The 27,934-nt window shown below is 35.5% G+C and overlaps 2 protein-coding genes across 2 annotated transcripts; one reads left to right on the top strand and one right to left on the bottom strand.

Annotated features, from left to right (window-relative positions):
- The first annotated feature begins 1,048 nt into the window (after positions 1 to 1,048).
- On the top strand, positions 1,049 to 7,409 carry mRpS28 (mitochondrial ribosomal protein S28). Its single transcript, XM_069822062.1, has 3 exons — positions 1,049 to 1,404; positions 1,901 to 2,022; positions 3,493 to 7,409. Exons 1-3 carry the CDS (start codon positions 1,129 to 1,131, stop codon positions 3,659 to 3,661), a joined length of 567 nt encoding a protein of 188 aa, XP_069678163.1. The 5' UTR covers positions 1,049 to 1,128; the 3' UTR covers positions 3,662 to 7,409.
- On the bottom strand, positions 6,723 to 27,587 carry LOC138696725 (dipeptidyl peptidase 1-like). The gene is made up of 10 exons (XM_069822059.1): positions 27,447 to 27,587; positions 24,883 to 25,059; positions 23,709 to 23,863; positions 18,344 to 18,496; positions 16,037 to 16,179; positions 15,605 to 15,730; positions 14,014 to 14,200; positions 12,404 to 12,512; positions 9,558 to 9,709; positions 6,723 to 7,532 (listed from the first exon to the last, which is right to left on the bottom strand). Exons 2-10 carry the CDS (start codon positions 25,049 to 25,051, stop codon positions 7,350 to 7,352), a joined length of 1,377 nt encoding a protein of 458 aa, XP_069678160.1. The 5' UTR covers positions 25,052 to 25,059; positions 27,447 to 27,587; the 3' UTR covers positions 6,723 to 7,349.
- Positions 27,588 to 27,934: the final 347 nt, after the last annotated feature.

Here is a 27,934-nt window from a genome sequence, read left to right as displayed (position 1 = left end):
TCATTCTATATTCTACTTTCTGAACAGATTTAATCATAGCCTACCTATTGACTATGAAAAGAATACGTCGTAATGGATCCACCAACACAGCAAAGGCCACTCACTGCATTTGACCAACGCAGCAGTACCCTAGAAGCGCTACTCGGGCTATGAATGAACAAAATAAAGTACCCAACCAAAGAATCCAGTGCGGGCAGCATCGACGCAATCTCCATGCCTCAATCCCTGCCACGTTAATTTTGTCTCAATGTAATTTTGAGGTGAAGATGATTTTAAAAGACAAACTTTGTAGTTTTAAACCAGGAACTATAGGATATATAGTTCATATCTGCATTGCATAAGTAGGAGCTATTTGTGAAACTTAGAAAGATAGAAAAAATCGCTAGTATCCGAAATTCACCAGTTCTTATTTTTTATTTTCTTTTATCCTAATGCTTTCATAGTGAGTATTGCTCTAAACAGGGGGAACCAAGTAAAAATTCTGAAATTACATCTGTAACTTATTCACGATTTTATTAAATTAGCTCCATATTAAATACGAACAAAAGCCATCAAATAGTGGGAAAGGCAAATATGCAGACAAAAGAAACTTTATTTGGTTTTGTTCATTACTATGGCAGCCGTGGCATATAGTCGTTTAGATTCAGGAAGGCATAATTTATTATGGAAGCCACGATCATGATTCAAACACCGCTTTGAGCTTGGAACGACATTATGTTCTGTGTTGCTCCACTAAAGACTTTGTCGTGTTAATCCTATTGAATCTTATTGTGTACCGTATTTGCTTAAATGTGAAACATCCTGAAAAGATAATTGAAGGTAACCTACTGGGAATTCCATATAGGTAAACCGATGTTCATGAACAGTTCATAAAAACTACAAGGACAGAAAGCTATACAGTATGCATAATGATCAACAGTGCTACAACAATTTTAACCACAAACAATGACGAAATTTCTTCTGTTGCGAACTTTCTACCGGACACCGCTAGATGTCAATACTTTCTACATGCATCGATATGAATTGTATTCGATTGTGATTGTGTCGATTCAGTCGATTGCATATGCTTGGCACATGGCGACTGCCAAGGCTTGAAAGATAGTATAAACATTACAATTTACGTACACTATGTTGGTGGGTAGAGCAATTACGAACAGTCTTTATATTAACAGAACATTTGTTTATTTTAGTATGTGCCACTTTAGAAAACGGTTTTCTACGGTCGAAGATAAAAATAATAATGTGAGTAAACAAGCTGCGAGTGATGAAGATCAAGACAAGAAGAAAATTGGTGGATTTGCCCGAGCTTTTGAGAAATATACAACACCCCCAGAAACGAAAATACAAACACCAGAGAAGGAAGAAACATTTGCCTCCATGCTAAGGAATTCAAAATTTATTGACGTAAGAAGTAGCGTTAATTAGCTAATTATGCCTAATGTAGAGGTTATGTTTTTCTTTGAAGCTAAAAGTGTTAATAAATATATACGTTAAATAATCCAAAGACTGATTTTTTTTAATTGAATAATTGTACAGATTAACTGTATCACTGCCGCGTGAAGTCAAGGAGGAATTAAGCAGGACAACGGACCTGGACTTCTCGCGGCGGTGGTATAATTTAGGCCTTTCTGGAGTATTACTACAGTCTAGTATATAGTCACGAAGCTTGAGTTGTGAGGATGCTAGGAACAATAGACTGTGCCGGTACTATTTCGCATTGTCTCTAATGAGGTGATAGTAGCGAGTCTAGTGGTTAGCAACTATCTCTGGATGCATATTTACTACGTATTGAGCTTCGTGATTGTATATAGGCTACTAGACTGTGGTATTACCTTGAATTGTATGAAATTGTTAACAATGTACCATATGTCTTATATAGCTTTTTAATATTTCGTATTAGCTGGGAGATCCGAAAGGAAAAGTCGTGACCGGAAAGATCATCCACGTTGTTGGAGATGATTTATACATCGACTTTGGTTGGAAATTTCATTGTGTATGCCCTCGTCCAGCGAGAAACGGAAGGTAAAGTAATGTCAAATACCTGAATTATATAGCTACTTACATGTGGTAAAACTGAAGTTACATGTACTTTTAGTGAGAACTTAACCAGTCATGGGATTTGAGAAAAGGAAGTTACTTATATATAATAAAGAGAAAAATACTCACATCCGTGCAGAAGTTACTTGTATATACTGGTAACATTTGCCTGTCTAGGCTAGTAGGGGAGTCTGTAATTCCTGGTATGTCAACGCACTTTATAAATTATACAGTATAGGATGCCGAATTAAGAATACAAAATTACTAATGTTCATCATACAGAATTCTCCATATGTCGTAAGATAATCAAGCACTTTGCGACTTATTTCCCAGAGGCCTACGGCTGTTGGTTTTGAATCTTTCTTGTACGAAACTGTTTATGCATAGGCCTACTTTCTACGCTCAGATTGAGTGTTGTCGGTTATCCTTGTCACGACTGTGGCTTAGGATCGAAAAAAATGTATATTATAATATAAGAGTATTCTTCACCTAACGTAATTAGGAACATTAAATCCAGACGTTTGAGATGGACAGGGCATGTAGCACGTATGGGTGCCCACTGTGCGTTTGTTTTTAAGGCAGTGAAGCAGAAAGGACATGGGAGAGGTTTCAGAGTTCTGTTCCACTGCCCCGTTGTACTTAGGGCTGCTCTAACCTAATACGCCTCTTATTGAGCTTTTGAATTCTGTTCTGAACAAATAATCTTTTCATAAGTATACTTCTTTGTTTTGTTAGTCATGTGAGGTTTGGCATTACCTTAGATCGGAACCAAAATATAACCTTGCATGTCGCATCAGTCAACTTTGCAGAAGGCTGAGTCTTTAACTTTTTTTTTGCTGTTGGCTATGATGGATATGTCTCTACCATAATATAAATGGACCATTGTCTCATCATTGGTAACCAAATGAGTCGGAAATGAAATCTTCAGTCCCACAATATTCCAAATACTATTATGAAATTTAAAAATGTTTCAATTTTCGTGTTTCTGCCAGGTGAAAAGTCGCTTTAGTTTTGTTACTATAGCTTACTTTGTAGCTGCATTTAGATTGGCAACAGGTCATGATTGTTTGACCAAACACCTGCATAGAATTGGAATATATCAGTCCCCTAACTGCCCATTGTGCAACTACTCAAACCAAGAAATGGATTCGGAACACCTCAAAATCTGTGCTTCAGTGGCTGACCATGATAATATCTCTGAAAAATATTGGAGTGCAAGAGGTCAAATGACTTTATTGGCAAATGCCTGGCATTAGAAAACAACAACAAATTATGTATGCTACTAAGGATAGGAAATATAATTTATAAGAGTTCATTAGTATGTAATGACATGTTGAATGTATTTTAATTTATAAGGATGCATTGAGTTCTGTTAATATGTTATTTCATGGCAAATATTAATTTACCACAACAGAAATGTAGCAAATGATATATTGTGCATTTGTATTTTGGCAGTGAGTATGTACGAGGAGCCAGAGTGCGAATAAGAATCAAAGAACTGGAGCTATCTTCACGTTTCTTGGGTTCATCACGGGATCTCACACTACTGGAGGCAGATGCCACTTTGTTAGGACTGATCTCATCACCAGCAAGGGCGCAGGATCAACAGCTTTCAGCATCTTAGTGTGACAGAAGTCAGACTTTATAGTAGATTTTTATTTCTATTGGAATAAACATTTGTCAATATTATTTTGTATAATTATATATTTATTTATTTGTATTATTGTTATATGAAGTTTCAGTACAAACATGAATATGTTGTATGCAAAGTTTTAATATGATTATTGTTTTTCCTCTTTTTGTCCACTTGTAATAGTCTGTAAAAGTCACCAGACCGTAAGTATGGCTATTTGAACATGTTTCAAGTGTGCATTATTTGAATATTGACGATTTTAGATTTGAAATTGTTGAAATAAGTTTGGGCTAAAATGTGAAAGATGGAAGATTCCAAGCATATTATGAAATGGTAGTGAAATGAGTGAGAAGACCTATAACAGGGATACAAAACTCAATAAGGAGAGTATGGGAAGAAGGGGAATACGTTGGATCTCACTCCACACACACACACATAAGATAACTTTTTCGCCATACGTCAACGAACTAATGCAATATTTAGCAAATCTGCTAGTCAAAACCCATGAAAAAAATAGTATGAAGAAAAAGTATTTCTGATCACAAAATTAGTAAACGGGCATACAGTATTCACATTTAATCAATTATGCCTCTACTAGGCCTAGCATTATATAATAATATGCTTGGTTGCAAAATTAATGTATTCTTACTTCTATTCATTCATTCCCAGTTTTCTGCGCTAGGGCAGGTCTTTCACTACAAACCCAACATCCTCCAATCCTCCCCATTTTCCTCCTTCCTCTTGGTCTCCACATACGATCCATATATTTTACAGGTCATTCGTTATCTTGTGAAACTACCTGCATGTGAGGAGAAGAAGGAAGTGAACTGAGGAGCTTCCCTCACTCACTACACTACCACTTATAGCTAGCTAACTCACTCTCACTATACTATAAGCTACAGCTCACACTTGTGTTTGGTTTCACGAGATAACAAATGTCGTCTATCATCTGATATCTTCTTCTGTCTCGAACTTTTCTTCCGTTCACCTTTCCTATCAGTGCATCATACTTCAGTAGTTAGTTTTTTCTTAGCCAGTGACCCAGCTAATTCCTTTTTCTCTTCCTGATCAGTTTCAGCATTATTTTTTCTTCACCATTTCTAGCACAGCTTCATTTCTTATTCTATTTCACACACTCCATTCTTCTCTATAGCCACATTTCAAATGCTTCCAGTTGCTTCTCTCCACTTTGTTGTAATGTCTATGTTTCTGCCCCAACAATGCCACACTCCATATGGAGTACTTCATTGGTCTCTTCCTTGGTTCTTTCTCCAGAGGTCTACAGAAGATGCTCCTTTTTCTATTAAAAGCTTCCTTTGCCATTGCTATCCTCCTTTTGATTTCCTGGCAGCAGCTCATGTTGCTAGTTACAGTACATCCCAAGTATTTATGAGCTGTCCATTTGTTCTACTGGCTTATGTCCAATTTGCACAATTACTTTCTTTGTTGTTCTTCTGATAACCATGGGCTTGGTCTTGCTTGCATTTATCTTCATCCCATACTGCTCACAGCTGTCATTTAGGTGTAGTATTATCTCCTCTTATGCTAAAATGCCATATCATCAGCAAATCTTATACAATTTATTCGTCTTTTTCCTACTGGCATCTCTCCCATGTTCTAAAGCAGTTGTTCATAAATCCTCCAAGTAGGTGTTGAGCAGGGTAAGTGATAATGAGCATCCTTGTCATATTCTCCCTCTTCCTCTTTCCTCTGAGATTTCTTCTCCTATCCTGACTTTGACTCATTGTTTCATATAAAGATTAGTTAATAGCCTCTTCTCTTCCCAACCCATACTAGTTTTCTTCAGTATCCCCATAATTTTATTCCAATGAAGTCTGTCAATCCAGGTCCACAAATACTACATACACTTCTTTATTCTTCTCTGGTTATCTTTCGCCAATTGTTCACAGGAGTCCAATTGCATCTCTTGTACCTTTTCTCTTCGTGATGCCAAATGCTCTTCTCCCAATTGTCCTTTGATCTTAGAATATAAACGTCGATTCAGTATTTGCAGGAGAATCTTTGCCGAGTGTGATATGAGGCTGATAGTCCTGAACTCGTTACTTTTCTTGGCATTATTTGTCTTCAATATTGGCAGCAACAGTGTCTCTGTGAAATCTTCAGGCTTACTTCCATTGCACTTGGAAAAATAGCTGCTGTTAAGTGTAACATGCACTATTATACATTTTCCTAATTAAATTAAATAAGCTAAATTGAGTTAAATAATACAGTACTAGGAACATTTGAAGCAGAACTTATTTTTTGATAGATACATAAACAGTTTTACACTTAACAAAGGATTTGAACTAACTATCGAGTAGATTGACTGCAGTTTACTTAAATACAGTTTTAGTTGCAATGTGCACTCAATAGCTGCAATCTTTTATTGCCTGCGAGTTTGGTAATACAGTCAAACCTCCGTATAATGATATTTGCGAGCCCTAGCAGGTTGTATTGTTATATTGAGGGTCTAAGATTTATCACATAGGATGAGAAGTGCGAACAGAGTACTGTTTAACCTACAGGATAATAAAATCCCTAGTTTCCTATGCATAGGATCGTTATATTTTCTCAACACATTGCGCACTTATAGAAAATTTGAAGTCTGAAAATTTAGTTTCGGAGTTTTGTTTTAGGTCCGTAATGCAGTTTCACCCTTTTCAAGATCTAAAACCTGTAATTTTAACAGAAATGTGTCAACAATGTTTATCCTGCAATATTGTGCAATAATTAGCTCATATATACCTTTGCAAGGTTATTTCATGTTTTTTAACAACCATATTTTTTATTCAACTTTTCTATGCATGTTTTACATAATGAGTAATAATATTACAGTAAAACTTGTTCTATACGTTTTTCACACTGTTTATTTTTGAGACAGTGACAGTGTGGTGGTAATGATGGGTGACTGTTCAAGAGATTCTTTTGCAACTGTGACAGAAACTATTAACATAGTTGTGAACATTGAGAGGAAATAGAAGAGGCACATTGTGCTATACTGGACATGTCGTACTGTATGCTTATCATCAGATGAAATAAAGAAAAGGCGAAATAATTAAGTGATTTAAATTTATTTATCAGTCATTTGAAACAAACATTATGCAAACAACTTGAATTTTATAACCACACAGGATGATCTCTTAAAGGCATGCGACAACTCGTGAGTCTTGTGTCTCCAATTGTCTCTGTTTCGAAGATATTTTTCTGTTATAATACTTTTCTTTAAAAATTGACAAGTAATGTAGTAACAGATACAAGGTTTGTCATTCAGCAAATAGCTTGGTCATTCTCAAAATCATGTAGATACATCCATAAGTATAAGTTCAGAATTAATATGACTATTAATAAATGGAAGTTTCATTCAATTTTTTTCTTTTGTAAAAATGTAAAGTAATATTTTTTTATAATTTCAATGTCGTTGTACAGATACAGATTTTTTTTTTACTGATACAGACAATTGGAGGTATGTTTAGAATCCACTTTCAAAAGGACATAAGATGATGATGATGATACACAATGTTATTCTAAGTAGACTAAAACTTCAAATAAGTTTAAAACAATTTTCATTGCTACTGCAATAATCATGTTCAAAGGAGATAAGCCCTTCGAATTATTTTGACATTAAAATAATACGCTATCTGTAATGGATGCTGTTGAACTACAAGATAAAAGACTGAAACTAAGGAATGGGTGTAACATGAACACCACAGCTCTCAATTGCAACTTCGTCAGTGCCTCTTCGGATTCGGAAAAAGCCATCTTCTCCCCAGCCAGTGCCCCAACTGTTTTTCACTATCCAGAACTTTTCTCCTGTTGTATGATCTACTCCATAACCAACCAGAAGAACCGCGTGATTCACTGCCTGCAAAGTTGAAGTCACAAAATTATATTATATTTGTAACTTTAATACATTAGTGTAGTTTCCTTTAGTTAGCTGTAATATTTTGTAGGCCTATATATTTTTGCTGTAACAATGTAGCAATCTGGACAAAATCGTAAAAGAAACAAAATGAGTTCTGAGAAAAACAGACGAAAGTACAAAAATGGGAAAGGATGAAATGGCATGCTCGGTACAAGAATATTTTTAGCAAAAAAAGACAACAAGGTCGTGGATAGAACAGTGACAGCCTTAAAAATAAATCAGTCCACTGTTATAAAAATTTTGGAAGAGGCAGAAGAAGAAGAGGAACATGAATCAGCTTGAAACGTCATAATTCGAAACCTCTTCTAGAAACTCCAGGAAAATCAAGCTGTCATGAGAGGACAGTCACGAACCTGGGCACTTTCCAGCAAAAGAAAATCTGTCTACACAAACCTGTATATGAGTATTATTTTAGAAACGAATATCGGACCCCCCCGCCCTCCAAAAAAACCTTAGCATTCTTAAAGAAACCAGCCTATTTAATGGTGACTACACTTCTCTTTGCTGTGGCCATGTTTAGATTGATTACTGGTCATGATTGCCTCAGTAAACACCTCCATCGTATTGGAGTACTGAATTCACCTAAATGCTTACTGTGCACCAGAGAAGAGGACATGGAGATGGAGCACCTGGCTAATTGTGAAACTCTTAGGACATTTGTGGACCTTCCATCAAAATATTGGGAAGCAAGAAGGATGATGACTTCATTGTTATATCCAGAGCATTAGATACACACACACACTTCTCTTCGCAGTTTTCCAGGATCTTCGGTTCAAATTTTCGAGAGCCTTATAATTAGACTGCTCCAGCTCCATTTTCAACGTAGACTCTGAAAACTCAGGTTCTTCATTGGTAGGAACCATATGTTTTAGATAAATAAAATAGGTGATTTCAGTGTTAAACCTGTTACTGTTTCGGTGAGTTTTTCATTAAGTATGTTGTCAATTAAATGTACTGTGTTTAATCCTGATAATTCTTTGGACTCGAGTTGCATCCCCAGTACCCCCCCCCCCCCCCCGATTTACAACTTGTGTTGGCCAAGCCTGTGATCCAGGTAACACAGGGATTTTCTTGGGAAGCTCTGGTTCCCCTGTAGTATTGGAAGAAATCTCCACTTCATTTCACCAGGCTCTTATGCACACATTGGACAGTGACTCTGTCTGTAAATTGGTCTACACAACTGGTGTCATAAGGGTGAATGACGAAGTCAAGTATCTGCCATTAGTTAAAACATTTTTTTTTTAATGTCTCAGAAAGCTAATCAGATAAAGATCCCCTATCTGCTGAAAGTATAAAATCTGCAAATGAGGACAGTCTTTCAACAGGTGCAGAGGAACACAAACTCAGCACTAAAGACCACTTTAAAAACTTCAGCAGGATAGCAGCACACCATGCCTCGGTTTCAAATCACTGTAGAAACAGAACCAGAAATGCGCACAAAAAAAAACTGATAAGCATTGTGACCAACTCCTTTTGTGGCCACAGTAAGAAATCAAATCCTCCAACACAGCTGTGCCTGCAGATTCAGAACTAAAAAAAAAAAAAGTGTTTTGAGTATTTTAAATACAAAATACATCAATTTTACATATTTAAATAACAGATACGAAATAATTTCGGAAATCCTTTCAAATTACAAAATACAAATGTACCTTATTTTAAATACATGTATTTCAAATACTGCTCACTCCTGTATGAATATAAAATGACAAAGTTTTCTTGTCCATTTTATGAGAAATTTGGTAACCATACAGTTAACAATAAAACGAAGTATCAAAATTGTACAGGAGTGCTAGATTAACGTAGTTCTAGTGAGAAATTTATGTTCAGAAACACACTAGTTCCCTAGCAATAATTGTGTGTGGAGTAAGCAAAACTGTTTGATAAATGCACCAAGTGGAACGGGTTTCCTAACTGAAATTTTCTAGATGCCAAAGATTTTCCCAGTGGTTATTCTCTATTTTTTACCTCTAAAGGGTTGAAGTCACCAAGGCCAGTATGATGGTAGATTCCACCATTGTAGTGTTGGAAGTCTGATGTCACCTCAAATGAGACAGAGAAGGGACCTCCACGCAGTAACTCCATTTTCATCAATTCTTCATTGCATGCTCCATAATAACCTGTGAGATTTCAGTGATCCAATAACAGAGTCATCATATATATGTTAATTATAAATGAGGTTCTGGCTGATACGTACATCTATTATCAGGCAGTACATCTCACTTGACGATATGTATCAGAGGAAGAACAATTGAAGGGTACACGGGAAAAACCATCAAGGTCCACCAAAAACCGAAATTGAGTTAATAATGCTATCTTATAGTGAAAAGGAAGTACTATCATGTGGTCTAGCTAGTAATAAGAAATAATCGTTCTTGACATTCCACTACGTCAATTTCTATTAAATACACACATAACAAAGTATTAAGTGCTTAAACTTTAAAATTAGTTTTTCTCGAAACTTTCTAAAATGGACCTTGATCAATATTCCCGTGTACCCTTCAATTGTTTGTATACATCTGAAGTCTGATTAATGCAGGTAGACCCTGTTATACAAGGTTTCATTATCCGCATTTTTGTATGTACACGATTCATATTTGAATTCCAGTAGTACCATCTAATTCTATGCAGAAGCAATAATACGCGATTCATGACATTCAGTGTGCTTTGAGACTTTCTGAATCAACTGCAAGAACTGTTCGTGACAATTCGGAATCAATTCGAAAAACTGCTCAATCATCAACCAAGTTAAATGTAACTAGATACGATTCGAGTGGCAACCTTACCATCAAGTCTTTCTGGCAACAGTTTAACATTCGGATGAAATTAGAGACGCGTCGAATGTTATCACTCCTAAATGTATGAATGGTATATGGAGAAAGCTGTGGCCTATACTGTATAGATTCCAGAAGATGAAGTGAACACTGACATCACTGGTGCAATGATGGAGATAGTGGACATGGCACGAGACAGCCATGTTGATGTAGAGAATGTGTGTGAGATTCTGAACTTTCATTCCGAGGATTTGAGCAATGAGGATCTGATGCCTATCAGTAAGGACAATATCAAGAAAGAAACAGAAGTCGAGGAAACTCAGCTTGCAAGAAAGCTTACAGCAAAAAAATATGGCCGAAACTTTTCAAAGACCGTGATCCTGAGATGGTGATAAGTGCTAAAGTGAAGGGAGAAGTTGACCATGTTCTGAAATGTTACAAAGAGCTGTCTAGCCAGAAGATGAAGAAAATTACACAGTCGACAATTCAAGATTTTTTCACAAAATGACTTGACAATTCAAACGAACATCAAGTCTCTGCGGGAACACTTCAACCACAACACTGATATGGGACATCAGAAATCCATCAGAGAGAGTGGGCTGACTCCAACATCAACAGAATATACTGATGTAGATGAGCCAGAAGCTATTTGAAATGTGAAGTAGGACTTTGAAAACGAATTTTTGTGTATTATTTTGAGTTTCAACCTTAAAATATATCGTCATTGTATTATTTTGAATGTCTGCATTAATATTAAGTTTCAGAGAGATAATATTGGTTGTTTCGAATATAAATACTGTATGTCCCTATTATTTTAATTTAAATTTTGAATATATGAGAACCTAATTCTATATTGTGCATGTAAAATTATTCCCGTTTTACGCGAATTCAATTTATGCAGCAATTTTTTCGGAACGTATCTATCATGTATACCAAGATCTACCTGAATCTAGCTAGGCAACAATGTATGAAGTGGAGGGAGAAAGGAACTGGCCAAACCACCCCATTATCTCCTGAGTTGCCTTATAAGTGATGCCTTGTAGTTGTCACTTGTGAGGTTCAGACCTGTCTTCAGACAGTTGACTAAACAGACTAAACAACAACGTATCCTATATGTTGTTTGAGGTGCGTGCGTGCGTGTGTGTGTGTGTGTGTGTGTGTGCACGTGCGCGCGCTTACCAATATACAAGGTGAACTGTAAGTAATGTCATTAATTTCAGAGGGTTATTCTTTGAGATATTTCAGACAAAAACGTTCAATACTATTTTGCTTGTTTTTGCTTCCTTTCCGAGATAAAAATTGTTTTATATGAAACATTTCATAGCGTGTTTTGGGAAAGCCATTGATTTAATTTCCAATATGTTCAGTCAGTTTAAGAGAGCAGTGTATTATGGTAATAAATTATTGAAAGAATTTTAGTTTTGTTCTTTAAATATGCAGAAATTTGATATGAACAAATGTAACATTTTAAAATTCCTTTAACAACAAAAGGATAACATTTGTTCCGATTACATTTCTGCACATTTAAAGGATGAAACTAAAATTCTTACAATCTTTAAAATAGCACAATACACTGTTCTCTTAAATTGACTGAGCTTATTGGAAATTTTTTAAAATTACGTTTTATTTAACAACGCTCGCAACTGCCGAGGTTATATCAGTGTCGCCAGTGTGCTGGAATTTTGTCCCATTCTTTTACATGTCAGTAAATCTACTGACATGAACCTGTCGCATTTAAGCACACTTAGGCTGTCTATTGTAAATTAAATCAGTGGCTTTCGTAAGAAATGGTTCATACAAAACCATTTTTATCTCGAAAAGGAAGCAAAAACGAGCAAAATTGTATTAAACTTTTTTGTTTGAAATATCTCAAAGAATAGCCCCAGAAATTAATGACGTTACTTACGGTTCACTCTGTATATTCCTGAAGTATTGAAACACTTTCAAAGACAAAGAACTGGATCTATTTATGGCAGCCATTCTGTTTTTACAGTACTATGCGAAATGAGTGAAAAGAAATGATAAAATAATAACTCTTACCTCCGACATAACTATAGCTTGCTGTATAGTGCTTAAGGCACGTTCTACCAGTGCACGGTCCATCTCTTCCTTTGTAAGGATTGCATGATTCTTCCACGGTACCAAACTCCTGTGGAATCAGTTTTGGGAAATAAGCATACTCCGCACAATTTAATCAGGATGAAATATCTTGAGACAAGTATATTATATAAAAATTTCTAAGATTTGTAATATGATACACATAGACTCATGCAACGAGTAAGATTGCCAGATTTTAAATTATCGAAAGAAAAGCACAAACTTACATATACCGGCTACACCATTTACATTGATAATGCGAAAAAATCTAAAAACCGAAGTATTTTAGGTATGTTTCGAATAAAAGTTAATTGATTTTAAGAAGGAAAGCAAACAGCATTATTTATGTTGTATTTGGAGGACTTTTTCAAGGTAATTTGAAGGTCAATCTAATTTTCTTAAAGGAAAGTGTATACTTTTTATTTTTTATCCTGATTCCTCATATAAAAATAATGTTGCATGAACCATCTTTTAATTTAACGTGTAGTTTCACAGATATTTGAGAAGTAAAAATTGGTAAAAGGAATTCATACATGCCATAATCATTTACAATTATATCGTCGCCTGAATGCAAGAACTAGGTAACTTGATTTTTCATATTTTGTGACATTGCCTACTTACTTATTTATTGCACTAAGGAAAATGTCTCGTTTTCTTGTACCTATTTGTTATACTGGAAAATAGATGTCGCTGGTATCGTTCAATCAGTTACCTAGTTCTTGCATTACATTTTGTGCGATTTTTGCTATGCTATAAAAGAGGTAACTAGAAAACGCAAATTTCGAGTTACCTAGTTCTTGCATTCACGTGATGATATTATAAAAACGTAACATTAAATTAGATTATTTTAATGAGTAAGTTAATCGAAATCTACATCCTGGAGGCAATTTTCCCAATAAAAAAATTGCAGCGCCTGTGATGGATTTGGCATATTTCCTGTACTCCTGTATCACAATAGATACTCCAGTAAGGTTGGCGCTTCAATCCCCTATTACTCGAAAGTGAGCAATCCGACCACATGTTCGTACATTTTATGAATATACTGGCAAACAGGCATCGCACAGAGGCATTCTTCGCACCACTCAATTCCTCTTGATGTATTGGGGGTAATATGTCACAAATACCAATACCAAGTAGTTTTTTTTATCTGTTTTTAGCATTGCTTCTAGAGCTAATTTTTTAAAATATGTTTAAGATATGTGCTCACAATAAAAAAATTCAAGCCATTACAAAATGTAGCTTACCTAAGAGGAACTTGTGTAAAAATTTTCAAGTCTGTACCTTAAATAGATTAAGTGAAAAATTTATCTGAGGTATTAAGTGTAGTAATAAAAATGTAATAACCACAGAGTGCACTACATTTTGAAAAAGTGGCTTAAAGAAATTCAGTATATAACTAATTTCCTTTAAATAAGTAATTTCCTTTAAAATGTGCATGCTAAATTGAAACTCTTTACAATGAAAATTGCATGTTATACTTAATAATTAACTGCAGTTTCGCCTATGTCCTCCTTAAGTAGTTCTTTGAGAGAAGTAGCTGCATTACTGCTCACCTTGCCATATTTCCCAGCCACTAGGAAAGGAAAGCCTCCTTCACAGCCTTGAGAGAGTTTGCTGCAGCTGACAACATCTTGTGGGGATAGCTGTACTTGTAACGTGTTATTGGTCTGTACTCTAAGCCGAGCTTCTAACATTCCCATGGCTGAGAAGGCATAACAGCTACCGCACATTCCCTGATCTCTGGAATGCATGTAGAATTACTGTAAGCATATTGTTATATAGCATGGTTGAGAAATTCAAAATAAACTTTCATTATAATATGAAAATTTTGGATGTGGATTCTAATCCCTTGGAAGGCTGTTTTGTAATGTCTCAGGAGACAATCAGTCGTCGTGTTGACCAAGTAACATCCAAATCTTATTATTAATGACTGAAATGCAATAAGGTACCGGTAATTTATTTGCTGTTTTGTAAGTAAAAAAAATGTAACATTTATCCTACCTATAGATAGTGCTCCAAATGCTACCGGTACCCTACACCCTAAACATCCCTGGCATTTTTATTAAAAAAAGTTGTTATTCATAAAACGATGTTCATTTTAACAAAATGATGGTATGAATTTTCCCCTGATAGTGCCATTTAGTGTCTTACTTTTGTAAACCTGGCATTTTAGGCATCCAGACAAATAGAAATCGCTGGATCAGACTGGAGGTTGACTATTATTCAAACCCTTCATCTTAGTAAGAAAGTACCGGTACTGTATGTATTTTATTCACCATAAAATCCTGTATAGGATATTGGCTTCGTCAATATAAATACCATTGTATTTCTCTAATGTGTACGGTACTTAATGTGTATCATTATTAGAAATGAAATAACATAACTTGCATAAAACAGTATAATAACCTCGAAATATGAATTATGTATGTATGTATGTATGTATGTATGTATGTATGTATGTATGTATGTATAAATACAGACTACATCTGTGCTTCAGTGGCTGACCATGATAATATCTTTGAAAAATATTGGAGTGCAAGAGGTCAAATGACTTTGTCAAACGCCTGGCATTAGAAAACAACAACATAAATACAGACTACACACACTTGGAAAAAAGTTCATCTTAATGAATTCTCAATATGGATTACAAAAATACACTTGAACAAAAGTGCAGTTCAGTGACTTCTCAAGATTGGTTATAAACAAATACAGATACTAAACACTCCCCAGCCCTAATAGCCAAGCTTTCCCTGCCAGCAGTTTTGAAAGTATAGTTCGATCTTCTGACAATGCAGAACAATTGGCTATAAGACAGTAAAGTAATTATTTCAGTTAGTAAGAAATATAAATGTGAAACTACTCATTAGCTTCTTATTCTTTTTCCCTTCGTCCTTTTCCTAGTAGAGCTCATATTGAAATTTTCTGTATTATCTTTTCATCTTACACCATTATGTTGCTTAAAATAAAGAAATGTTATTATCTAATTAGCCTACGTGAAGGAAAACCTACTCAGAAACATTTTTTATTTTATTTTTTTATTAATGTTGGATAAGAAATAAATAAATTTTAGTAAAACTTAGAAAAATTGTGTTGGTAGATTTTTAATTAGAATATAACAAACTAAGAACAGTAGGATCTACTTACCTGACAGGAGAAACAAAATTTACACCATCCACATTACGCCAGTCAAAGGCTGGGGGTAACGTAGAAGCTGCTGCTTGCAGCCTTGAACTTGGTCTTGCCGGGGAAATTTTATGAGGAAGCCATGATCTAAAAAATATATATTGCACAAGTTATAATAGACATTTTGATGTATTGATAACAATATTTTCATATTTTCACTATCATACAAGTATTTTGTAATTACTTACTCTTAGCAGTTTGACTAAGGATAGAAACGTGCATGAAGTTTGTGAGTCAATGGTGAACATCATGTTCCAAAATATAATTTTACTATTTCAAATTTCGGTATTTGATATTGCTTGGAATCATCTTAAAATATCTGATGCTGCTTTCGTTAATTTATTATAAGAAGGTGAACAATTTTGGTTTCATCTTTCTGTTGATCTCCTTTACCTCTTGCCACCACTGATCTTCAGCATTTCTGATCGTGTTTTTCCAACAAAGTTTTCGTAAACCTTAGCTGTCCAAGATGTTTGAGCAGTGTTAATGCTGTCTACCAGTTGCTGCATTGACTCCCGAGTTAACACCTCTTCTCCCTGTCATAAAATAATATGTCTTAGCACTACACAGGAACTAGTGGAATTGAAATAAAACAGACCTATGGTCAGTGGCGTAGCATCAATGTAAGCTAAAAAGCTTAGCTTCCCCAGTTAATAATAATTTCATAATAAACCTGCAGTTTATGAAGAAAATTATTTATTAATTTTAATAGAATTTATATTTACGCGTTAAATATTGTGATGCGGCAGCTCAGGATGATTTGTGATGCAGCAGTAAACAAGAAGCCTGCACACACCAGCTTCCAAGCAGACCGGTTTCTTCTGTGTAATCCACCCCGCAGATTTTCCATCCCTTTCTAAGCTACCCTAGTCGCAAGGCTCGCAAAGAAGCTAGCTTTAACATTTAAAATAAGTAGTTTCCGCGTTATCCCTTTTCGTCAGTTGTGTTCAGTTGAAGCGTTAGTGTGTACTGTGGCTGATATAATAAATAATGAGCGAAATAACAGTTCCTGACACTAATTTACTTGAATATTTTAGGACAATTGTATTATCAAAACTGACTTACGAACAAAAGTGTGATTTAAAAAACAAATGACCGACTCCCTTGCTGTGAATGAAGGACCAACCAAAAGACAGACGCATACTTACGTAATGATACCGGTACTAATATTGTGATTTCTCTAAGTATAACAGGGAGTGAGCTAATGTTATACGTATACGTGTCTATTTGTTAAGAGATATTTGTAAACCGTGAAATCATATTTTATTACGTATCATTTGAGGTCATGCCTTATTGGTGTTACTTACGATGTTCCAACCAATCTTCGACTGCTGACTTGAAATTGACTACTATTTATTTTAAGACTGTATTTTTGTAATACGTTTTCTCATATTGCATGAAAGACAACTTGAGTTAGCTTCCCCTACTCAAAATTTCATGCTACGCCATTGCCTATGGTACATGTTTCTTCAGCTCTTGAGATAACAAATATCTGCAGATCCATCTAAAAAGGCACGATGAAACAGGTATATCATATTTACCTATAGCGTGGTCACCACCACCACCACCACCATCATCATCATCATCATCATCATCATCATCATCATCATCATCATCATCATTTAAAGCAGTGGTAATCATTACGCAGCCTGCGGGCCACATGCAGCTCTCAAAAACATTTATTGCGGCTCTTGAATTAATATTACTATTGCTATTATTTTTCTGAGAATTATTTTTTTTTTTAATTTCTGTAATAATGTGCAACTGGAGAAAACTTTGGTTATCCTACATCATTATTGCTAGTGAAGTAGTTCAACAATGACACGTAGACTATTTGTTTTCTTTAAAAAAGGTAATGTCAAGTCTCATGTGCTTATCATGTTTTGATATAATAATGGGTTGTAATAGTTATTTATGCAATAAGTGGATAATCTTGATGATTATGGCATGAGTGCGACAATTTTCACGAGTGTCATAATAAGATAACTTATACACGAGTTGGATATAACACTTTATGGCATCTTAACATTATAAATTGTAGGAAAGAAATTAAATTCGGGACCCATAGCTGACAAATTGTCTTCATATGTTCGTATCGATTAGTGGCCTTGGCATTGAGTAAAGAGTAATGGATGACCTTGCAAGTTATGTTACAAATGTTCCTTTATTTTGTTAATATAGTTTCTCTGAACCACAACTGTTTTATGTGATATTACAAAAATGATACAAAATTGTTAAAGATTGGAAATAAATTATATGTTACCTTCTGTCGTGTATTTAATTTCTTGTTACGTCGCGCTTAGAAGCAATAACTAAGATAGCAAGCATTCCGGTATTATGTCATAGCAAATACGTCATTGCTTTTATCGGCACGCATGCTATAATAAGCCAATTACACACGATTTTCGATGTAGTAACAACCTGTTTATAATGCTAAGATGGCATAAATGTTTTTATCTTAATGTATGTTACAATAGCATACATTCAAATCTCGATAACAAGTATACAAAACATTCCCAATCAAGGATAAAAAAACTGAAAATGTTAAAAATACCCATAATATCTGAACAGAAAGTAATGTATGCCATTGTGTATAAACCTAATCCTCACTCTTGAGTTACATACTTGGAAGTTTCAAGCTTCCATCAACATTAATCTGTTTACCATAAATTAATGAAGTTAATGAGAAGTAAATTGTACCCAAGACATATCGTGGAATGGATCTTGATGCATTTTTGGCATTACTGGAGTCTGCTTTCGCCCATAGAAACAAGCCCAATGTCGTAAAGTGACGTCATGAGACCAACTTGGAAAAGTGCGATCACAGTGACTTGTAACATTGCCCACGTCGTCCTGTAATATAAGAAGCATTTAACATCCAGAAGAAAATACAAATTCGTTAGTTTTATTTTTTTTCCTGAATATTTGTGATTTGTTACCAATTGAGTGAAATACAAGTAGAAATTCATAGATCCTTGTATTTATGTAATACAGTAATACTGCTTCATTTATACAATATGGAGCAAAATATATGGCACAAAAAGAATACCGGTAATGAATTATAGGAGAATGTTTGCATACCGGTACCTAGAAATGTAGTTTATTTGCAAACAATGTACACATTTTGCAAACAGATGTTTATTTTTTTAATTACATCCGATAAATGCCCTCCTTCATTCACTTCAGTCGACTCAAGAAACTATTCATCACACGTGCCAGCATGTTGTGTGGAATGGCTGCAATTTCATCATGGATGGAAGCCTGTAATTCCGCAGTTGTCTCCTTGCAAGTGGAATAGACTTTCTCCTTGAGGTAGCCCCAAAGAAAGAAATCTAAACTGATAAGTCTGGGGATATGAAGGGCCAGTGGATATCACCAAAGCAAGAAATGAGTCGACCAGGAAACAGCTGTCATAATCTGTTCATGCTGATATTGGCTGTGCGGGCAGCAGCCACATCTTGCTAGAACTATATGTCAAGATGTCCTATCCTTAATTCAGGTACTGGTACCAGGAAGGTGTTGAGCATTTGAAGATATTATTCTGAGTTAACAGTAATGGTTCTGTCCTGAGGATTCTCGAAAAAGTATGGACCAATAATTCCAATTGTGGCTACACTGCACCACTCTGTAACTTTAGGGCTGTGCAGTGGAGTTTCATGAACAATTAAGGGTTGGTGTCTGACCAATACCGGAAGTTTTCCTTTAAGTGGAAATGTGCTTCATCTGACATAAGCAAATTAGACAGACTATTGTTGTTCTCAGCAATCATTTCTTGAAGTTGCGCACAGAATGCCATTCTCATCTGCCGGTCAATTGGACGTAACTCATAAAGGTTGCACCTTATAAGGATGGAACTTCAAATCTGCTTTCAATATCATTCTGGTGAAGCGATTGCAGGCTGATTTGCATTGTCAGCAAATATCGACGGGCTGAGCGCTATGGACTTCACTGCATTTCTGCTTGAACACAATTGACATTCTTAGGCGTTCGGAAGGTTCTTGGCCTACCTGACGATTTCTTGTGTTCTGCTTTCCATGTTCCCTCCAACACTGGACCCATCGCACAATTGTCATCTGTCAGGAACATGATGATGACAATGTCCTTGGCGAAAAAATGCTTAACTGCGATTACACTATTTAAACAAATAAAAGCTTCCACAACCTGAATGCATATTTGTATGAACCACTGATTCATCACAAATGAAATGGCAGATCTCCTGGAATAAACAAACACTTCCAAAGCCGCCATTGCTCTGTACTGCTATGCAGCATTGTATTATGTAAAATGTACCATACATTTTGCTCCACCTTGTAGTATACCATTACGTATATCAAGGGTTTAGAAGTCACAATTAATCTACTGATTTTTATTTTTAAACCTATGTTGGTAAAGTGGCCCTATATTGTGGTGAAAAAGGTGCTGCCTAGGACCTTGCACTTATAGGGGCCTCGCGAATTTTTCTAAGTTTTGTTTAAAGACAATATATGTTACCGGTATTGTTATCTTACAGGTGGGAAGCGTGAAGATTGCTTTAGCTGCATTGTTTTCCCAGTAATCCTTGCGTAGGGCAGTAATGTAATTGATGCAAGAAGCATTGGCTACATTATATTCCCAGCAACCATTGTGCGGTGCCACAAAATGTAACTGGTGCAAGGAACACTGGCTACATTGAATTCCCACTTTCCAGTAACTCTTGTGGAGTGACTCAGAAGGCACAGGGGAGTAAAGTGTTGGCTGGTGTTTAGCGGAAGATTCTTGTGTCTCTAAGTGAGTCACAACGTGTGTGTGTATTCATTCTTATAAGTGTTTTGGTAGTTACCATAGTTGTTTCTGAAAATGTCTGAAACTGGAAAGAGGGACAGGAATATTGGTGGGAAATTAAGTCAGGCTATACAAAGAGAAAGAAAAATACCCCGTGAGAAGACTACAAAAGCAAAATTAGTAATTCTATAAAAAGATTTGTTAATAGGAATACCAGTACAGAAAAACGGGACAGTTCTGATTTGAAAGACTTGTCTTTAGCTGAACTTCAAACTTCAAACAACATTATGCTTGCCTACAAAGTATACTAAGTTGATGTCAAATAATGCTAACCATAGATCTGCTGTAGTAGAATTATCACATGTAAGTGTAAGTAATGATCTTGGTGATTGGCTTTACCCAGTCCATGACAAAGATGTACCGGTAACAGTTTAGCTCTTCAAAGTCCAGTCTGGATTGATAAAATAACTTACTCTCTTCAAAGTTCAGTCTAAGTTGATAAAATAACTTACTCTCTTCAAAGTTCAGTCTAAGTTGATAAAATAATTTACCTTCTGTATAAATAACAGACATTTCTCTGATTTTCATTACACTATAGTTCTAAGCAACAATGAAAGACAAGAAACGTGTTGGGATTAGCTTACTTCCAGAAAAATACCAAATGTATTGTTCTGTCTGTCGTCTTTCATCATCAGCCAACACCTCTTCATTTGTAGGTACTGGTAGTGGTGTAAACTGTGTAAGTGACTGGAAAAATATTGGTACTGCTATAAAATCTCATGAAGACACCAGTGATCATATTAAGTGGTTATAGTTAGATAAAGAAAGCTTAAATTTGGAACAGTTATAAAATGTGAGCTTCAAACTCAAATTAAGGTAAAAAGGAAATAATGGAGAGATATTTTAGAAAGGATACTGGCCATCATTGAATATTACCTACCAATATATAATTTTGCGTTACGGGCAATAGGAGAAGTTTGGAAGGAAAAAACAAGTTGTTAGCCAAGTTTGACTCCATTACGAGAGATCATTTACAACGAATTGAAGAGCACCACTTCCATATCCATTATCTGGGGAGAATACATCCAGAATGAACTAATTGAACTAATGAAAAAACATGTGAAATCAGAAATCAGAGTTCAAGAGGAAGAATTTTAATTATTCTTGATTGCACTAGAACAGATGTCTTTGGTATTATGGTTCGATGGCTCAGAACGAGACTGTTACAACTCAAAAATAGAGATTTTTGAGTAGAGCCATTTAAAGTTTTCCATTGTATATGGAAAATCAGAGAATCATGGCACAACAATGTGCATTTATGTCCCACTACGAAATTTTTAACACTTTCACATAGCATAGTTCTCAATTCAAGTGTTCAAATGATGGTAATAATTCAAAAAGTGAATTTTTTGAGTTGTAACAGTCTCGTTCTGAGCCATCGGTATGTAGATGCAAAATATGGCAATATTGAGGAGCATTTTGTGGGGTTTTCGCCAATTGAAAATCTGTAGGTGGAGAGTTAACTAGATGTTTATTGACAGAACTATAAATGGGGTGAAGAAAGTATAGTGATGCGGAATGTACAGCCTCTCCTATACAAATGTCATCCTCACCTGCTCGTGGTCTACCCTGCTTTTACTAACGAGGCTCTGACGACATAGTTACAGCAGTATAGCCGTCCCATCTATTGCTGAGGAAATGCAGCATTAAAGCCCGTCCAGGGACTAAAAGGTAGTAGCCCTACCACTGGACTACACATTGTGAGGCTAGTAATCCCACATGAGGAATTAAATTTACTTTCAAACTCCAGCAAAACAGAAATCAAGACAGATAATTAGTCTTGGGGACGATGATGACCTGGACGGCCACTAAAATATTTCTGGACCCCGTCTAGCTGCAGTGGCCTAATCCGTGTTTGAAATATGATGATGAACTAGAAACACTTGGACTTTACATAAAAAAAACTGTCGGAACCAAGGATATGACAGTAATTCCAACATGAGGGGAGAGCACAGTGGTGTTAAAACCAGGATATTGAAAGATAATAGGATTGGCTTTCTTTACTCCTTATGGGTGTCATAGCTGGAATCTGCTTCTGTGTGATGCAGCATCATTGTGACCAAAGGCAAACTTGTTTTTTGGAACTTTGCAAAGACTGTATGTCATATTCTGAGCATTGTCACAGAGAAGAGTTAACGTCACTCTGAAAGCACAAGATGGGAGTGCAGAGTGGAAAGTGTTATGATTGTGCAATATCAACTGAAAGATGTTGCAAAGTGTCTTGAGGAACTTTCGACACAAGCAAAGAATCCGAAATTGTAGGTCTACTTCATTGGTAGATGAAATACTTTTATTTTTAAGCAGGAAGCAGTTTTGTTGGTGAGTTTCAGTAAACTTGTTAATTTTTTCAAATATCGGTAACCGATAAGTTATTATACATATTTGCAGTTTTACTGTCTCTTGCTACATTGGATCAATACAGAAGTTAATGTTATTATGATTGTTGAGCTAAATATGCTCACTGTCTCCCACTAACGTGTTTTAAGGGCCTCAAAATTAATTTCTCCTAGAACATCGTGAATCCTACAGCCGTCTCTGAGTGAAGTGAATAAGAAGGCTAAAAATTAGTATCATAATAATACGACTGGCCAGCTCACTAGCCGCCACTGATAATCATCTGTAGAAATTCATATCCAACGGTTAAATTAAAGCTATGCCTAGCATTGAAGTTAATCTCCATAGTGTCAAGTAGGGTTCACTTTTATCAAACTAAAAATATAAATTTAAAGCTTATATTAGATTATGTTTCAAATATCATATATTACGATGTACCGAAGTACATATGATATTTCAATGCAGAAATTCTGCATCATATGATGATGGAAGAGTGGAACAGAGAAAAATTCCCTCCGGCACTGGGATTTGAACCCAGGTTTTCAGCTCTACGTACTGACACTCTATCCACTAAGCCACACCGGATTCCCAACCCGATGCCGGATCGAATCCTCTCAGTTTAAGTTCCACCCCTTGGGTTCCCTACACTAGTGTAAGCCACTAGAGGGAACTCAAGGGGCAGAACTTACACTGAGAGGATTCGATCCGGCATCGGGATGGGAATCCGGTGTGGCTTAGTGGATAGAGCATCAGCATGTAGAGCTGAAAACCCGGGTTCAAATCCCAGTGCCAGAGAGAATTTTTCTCTGTTCCACTTTTCCATCATCTTATATTAGATTCTAAATTCTTAGTACATGTAGGCCTACTGTAATCATGCATACTGGTAGATACTGTAAGTGATATTAGTTACCTTAGTAAAGTAAAAAAATGCAAAGAATGTCCGCTGGTTGACTGTAACTTCAAAGCCTTCATTGTATATCATGGTCCAATGGCCATGGTTTCCATATTCGTCTACAGCAATATCAGGATATCTCAAGTCCACCCTCAGCTTACGTGCTACAGTGACTGCAAAATAATAAGCAACATTTCATTAATACTTGTATAAATACATTCATTATTAATTTTAATAATTTTATAAATAATGTATACCCTCTTATTGTTAAATGAAAGGTACCGTAGATATTTAATCTTTTCATGGACGAATTCATGTATTTCACTTCATTACAAATACATTATTTAACCACTTTTCTATTCTCATTTAAAAATCCACATTTTGATCTATACAATGATTTGCTCGAGCTGATATCATCGACGCGTTTTTAGCTGTTGGCCTACTATTCTGTATATAATAAATGGAACAGGACATGGAGAAAACAGTTCATTGTAGTAGCAGAATATACCATGCTTTGCCACGTACACCAGTTTTAAAGTTAAAACCAAGTAAAAAGAGAAAGGAAGAATGAAGTGTATATGAATTCAGAAAGGTTTTATGCAGCCAGAGTGCGAATTAACGGGGGGGGGCAGTTATCCCCCTCTCATAAATTCATATTAACATCCCCGCCAGGGATAACTTCTATCCCCCCTCACAAAATATAATTGTTTTAATTCGAGTATACTTTATAAAGTACAGTATAAAGTAAGCAAAGAAAATAATACTGATGTATTATCATCACCAGCAAGCTGACAACGATCAGTAACTCAGGAATTACACATCTTATCTTAAGCCTGCTCATGGATATAATAATTATTATTATTATGATCAGGATGCAAGACGAGCAACTCAGTGCGACCAAGCGTTGAGCCATATCAAATGAGAATAATAATAATTTTATGTGTGGTATTCTCTATCTAGGATTGTATCCCCCCCTCATCAGAAATCTTAATTCACATTCCGCCCATAAACGACTGAAAATAGTGATTCTATAATTTGTTAATTAAAAAACTTTGTATTAAACTGCTAAAACAGCTAAAATGAAATTAAATAGTTAAGATACGCCTGGAATTCCTGAAGGGAGGGAAATTCTTTTCCCATCCCCAGATCACTCACTGAATTTATCATTGTTACTTCCTAAGTTCATACTAACCAATAGAGCTGCAGTCTATAGAACCATTATGAATCCTGCTTCCCTCGTACAGGGTCCATTTCCCAGCTACTTCATTATAAGTGCAGTTTACTGGAATATCAGCCCATATTCCAGGTAACAGCAGCCCAACAAGTCCAACCAGCCACACAAATCCACGGTGGGCTGGCATTCCTATAGCTGAAGAAGATTAATTTCATTATATTTGGAGTCCCGTAAAAGTTGCTTTATTTTTAAGGAAAATTTAAAGATATCGGTGTTATTGCCAATCTGGTGGTGTTATTTTACAATTATATTTATATGGAAGTTCTATAATTCTGGCCTAAGATATTAAACACAATAAGTATTTCAGCATTAATTTTCAGTTTTTACCATTTATACTGTAGAGTGTAATACATGGCAGCATTCATTTTGTTGGAACATGGTGGAACAAAATGTGTCGTCGAACAAAAAAAAAAAGACGGAAATTATGAAAATATTACTTCAAAATGCTTTATTGTTAAGGTTTCGCGAATAAAGCAACAAGTATTTTTCGAGTTCGTTTAAAAATATGAATGATGTTTTCTGTGTTATTACACGAATTCGCGTTATTTCGAGATTCAGGTTCATTGCTGCCCTCTCATAAGCCCACCATCGGTCCCTATCCTGAGCGAGATTAATCCAGTCTCTACCATCATATCCCACCTTCTTCAAATTCATTTTAATATATCCTCCATTCTACGTCTCGGTCTCCCCAAAGGTCATTTTCCGTCCGGCCTCTCCACTAACACTCTATATGCATTTCTGGATTCGCCCATACGTGCTACATGCCCTGTCCATCTCAAATTTCTGGATTTAATGTTCCTAATTAAATTATGTTAGGTGAAGAATACAATGCGTGCAGTTCTGCGTTATGTAACTTTCTCCATTCTCTTGTAACTTCATCGCTCTTAGTCCCAAATATTTTTCTAAGCACTGCTGATCTCTATTATTGTACATATTATATCATTTATAAAGATAGACACAGATGGTATGTTACCTGCTAGTTTCACAAGCATATTTTTCCACATACATGTACATTAAATTACAGTTTTGCCTATATTATAGGTATTTAATTCAGTTGTACGATATAAGGCAAAGAACCGTAATCCTTGGTCTCATCTCGCCAAAATACCATCTGCTCTCCATAAAAAAAATAACGACCCCGAAAGTCTCGTAATCCTGCCTGTATTTTACATTGCTACAGAACTTGGTTATAACGTTATAATTGGGTCTTAAAAAGTTGTTTTTATAAACGAATGTCGTTGCAATCGAGATGTGTAGTACAGGTATTATATTAAGCTATTAGCCACGGGAGTCGGAGAGTGATCCAAAGGGCTTTGGACAATGAAGGATAACACTTCGAAACTAGCCAGCCAAGTAATTTTAATTTTCTAAAAGTTAACACAGTAGAGAAGTTGTAAAGTTAATCAGTGTTCATCTTTCTGATGCATGATTTAGAATGTTGTACAATCTTTCCGCAATTTTCATAAATATAGTTTTTCATTTGTGAATTCTTGCAATAATTACATGTTTTCTAGCTTAAACCTTAATTTCTGTAATGAACTGTACAGGTACTGTACAAGTACAATAAGTCAATGCGAACAAAAGAAGAATGGGAGTGGGGGTAGGGGATTTAGCTGGAAGATTTGTGTGTGCTAAAAATCTCAAAATATTCTCGTTCTTAGAAAAATGAAATTGTACAGCATATTAAGCACGCACCTTATGAGGAAGTAATTGGTATCACTGAATATTTGACGCTATAGACTATAATATAACGTCTTTGCTTAGACAAGGTGTAGTATAAACCGATGCCGTTATATTTGCAGCAAGATATGTTTCTGGTGCAAATTTACGACTACATAAAAATGAAGTTTTCGCAAAGAATATGTTTTATTTTGATCTACTTTCGTAATAAAAAGCGATTCCGCATACATATCTTGAACCACTTTTTCAATTAAAACATTTTTGTAGATACTATTTTTACATACATTTACACATAGTAAATGAAGTACATCTTTTTGCTTCATTTAGGTAATCGCTTGCATTACGTCAGTTTTGCAGGCCTAAAACCATTCATATAAATATTTACAAACTCTATTTTCGTCTGAATATTTCGATTGGAGATGTAATTATGTAAGCCTAATTAGTTATTTTTTGTCAGATGAGTGGAGGTATGAGGACATAGCTACTGCTTGCAATGTGTCTTTTATTGCGTTATGTAAGAAACAAAATTTAAAAATATTAATTAGAGCCATCTCGACTAATTGGAACTTTTTTTTTTTCAAACTAGCATTACAAATGATTACATTTCACATCCATTGTTCCCAGTTGAACTCAGTCCATTTTATAATTTAGAAGAAATCGCTGCCCAAAACTCTTCTTTTTGATTTTTTCATGATGGGAGGTGATAAACGTGTAATTATACTACTGCCGTGAAAATTTCTAAATCGATTTTCTGCCACGATTTCTCTTTATAACTCGTAAAATGAGAGAATAAAAAGAATTCCTAGCTAAAGTTACATGCAAAAGAAAACTGATGACATTACCAATTGAAGTCCACGAATTGAGAGTCAGTCCTCGCTGGTAGCGGTCGCCAGAATATCTGACAACTTCACTCTCGTTGCTGGTAACGGATTTCCTTTCTCGTGATCAGCTATTTACAGACGCTATCGACTGCAGTCACATGATCTGGACTGACCAGTGCTTATTACAGACAATTATTTCACATGCTTAGCGTAGTAGGAAAAGAATGCGCAATATCGGGAATATTGCTCATTGCTCGTAAAACAATACCTAGAACTATTGTATTGTTCAAACGATAAAATGCCATGTGACATATATTAAACGTTGAAATTATGTTCAGCAAAATAAGAAACTCACTGCATGTATTAAACATTCTTCATATACCTGATACAATAACTTCGAGTTTCACATCCAGTCTCTCAACAATTCTACCAAGAAAAAAAGCCTCAGTTGAGGTGCAACTATAGCTATCAAACGATAAGTTAGCTTCATATCCAAGAGTATTTTTTTA

Source organism: Periplaneta americana, chromosome 3 (genome assembly GCF_040183065.1).
Source record: "Periplaneta americana isolate PAMFEO1 chromosome 3, P.americana_PAMFEO1_priV1, whole genome shotgun sequence".
NCBI classification, from domain to species: domain Eukaryota; kingdom Metazoa; phylum Arthropoda; class Insecta; order Blattodea; family Blattidae; genus Periplaneta; species Periplaneta americana.
Note: the sequence above shows the minus strand (reverse complement) of the source record. Positions and strands in the feature narration are given on the sequence as shown.

Coding starts and splice junctions, on each gene's coding strand:
- mRpS28 (XM_069822062.1), top strand. CDS start 1,129: ATGTTGGTGGGTAGAGCAATTACGAACAGTCTTTATATTAACAGAACA. Junction 1,405..1,900: donor GGAATTCAAAATTTATTGAC/GTAAGAAGTAGC, acceptor ATTTCGTATTAG/CTGGGAGATCCGAAAGGAAA. Junction 2,023..3,492: donor CGTCCAGCGAGAAACGGAAG/GTAAAGTAATGT, acceptor GTATTTTGGCAG/TGAGTATGTACGAGGAGCCA.
- LOC138696725 (XM_069822059.1), bottom strand. CDS start 25,051: ATGCCAGCCCACCGTGGATTTGTGTGGCTGGTTGGACTTGTTGGGCTG. Junction 9,710..12,403: donor AAGCTATAGTTATGTCGGAG/GTAAGAGTTATT, acceptor GAAATCTCACAG/GTTATTATGGAGCATGCAAT. Junction 7,533..9,557: donor GTGACTTCAACCCTTTAGAG/GTAAAAAATAGA, acceptor TCAACTTTGCAG/GCAGTGAATCACGCGGTTCT.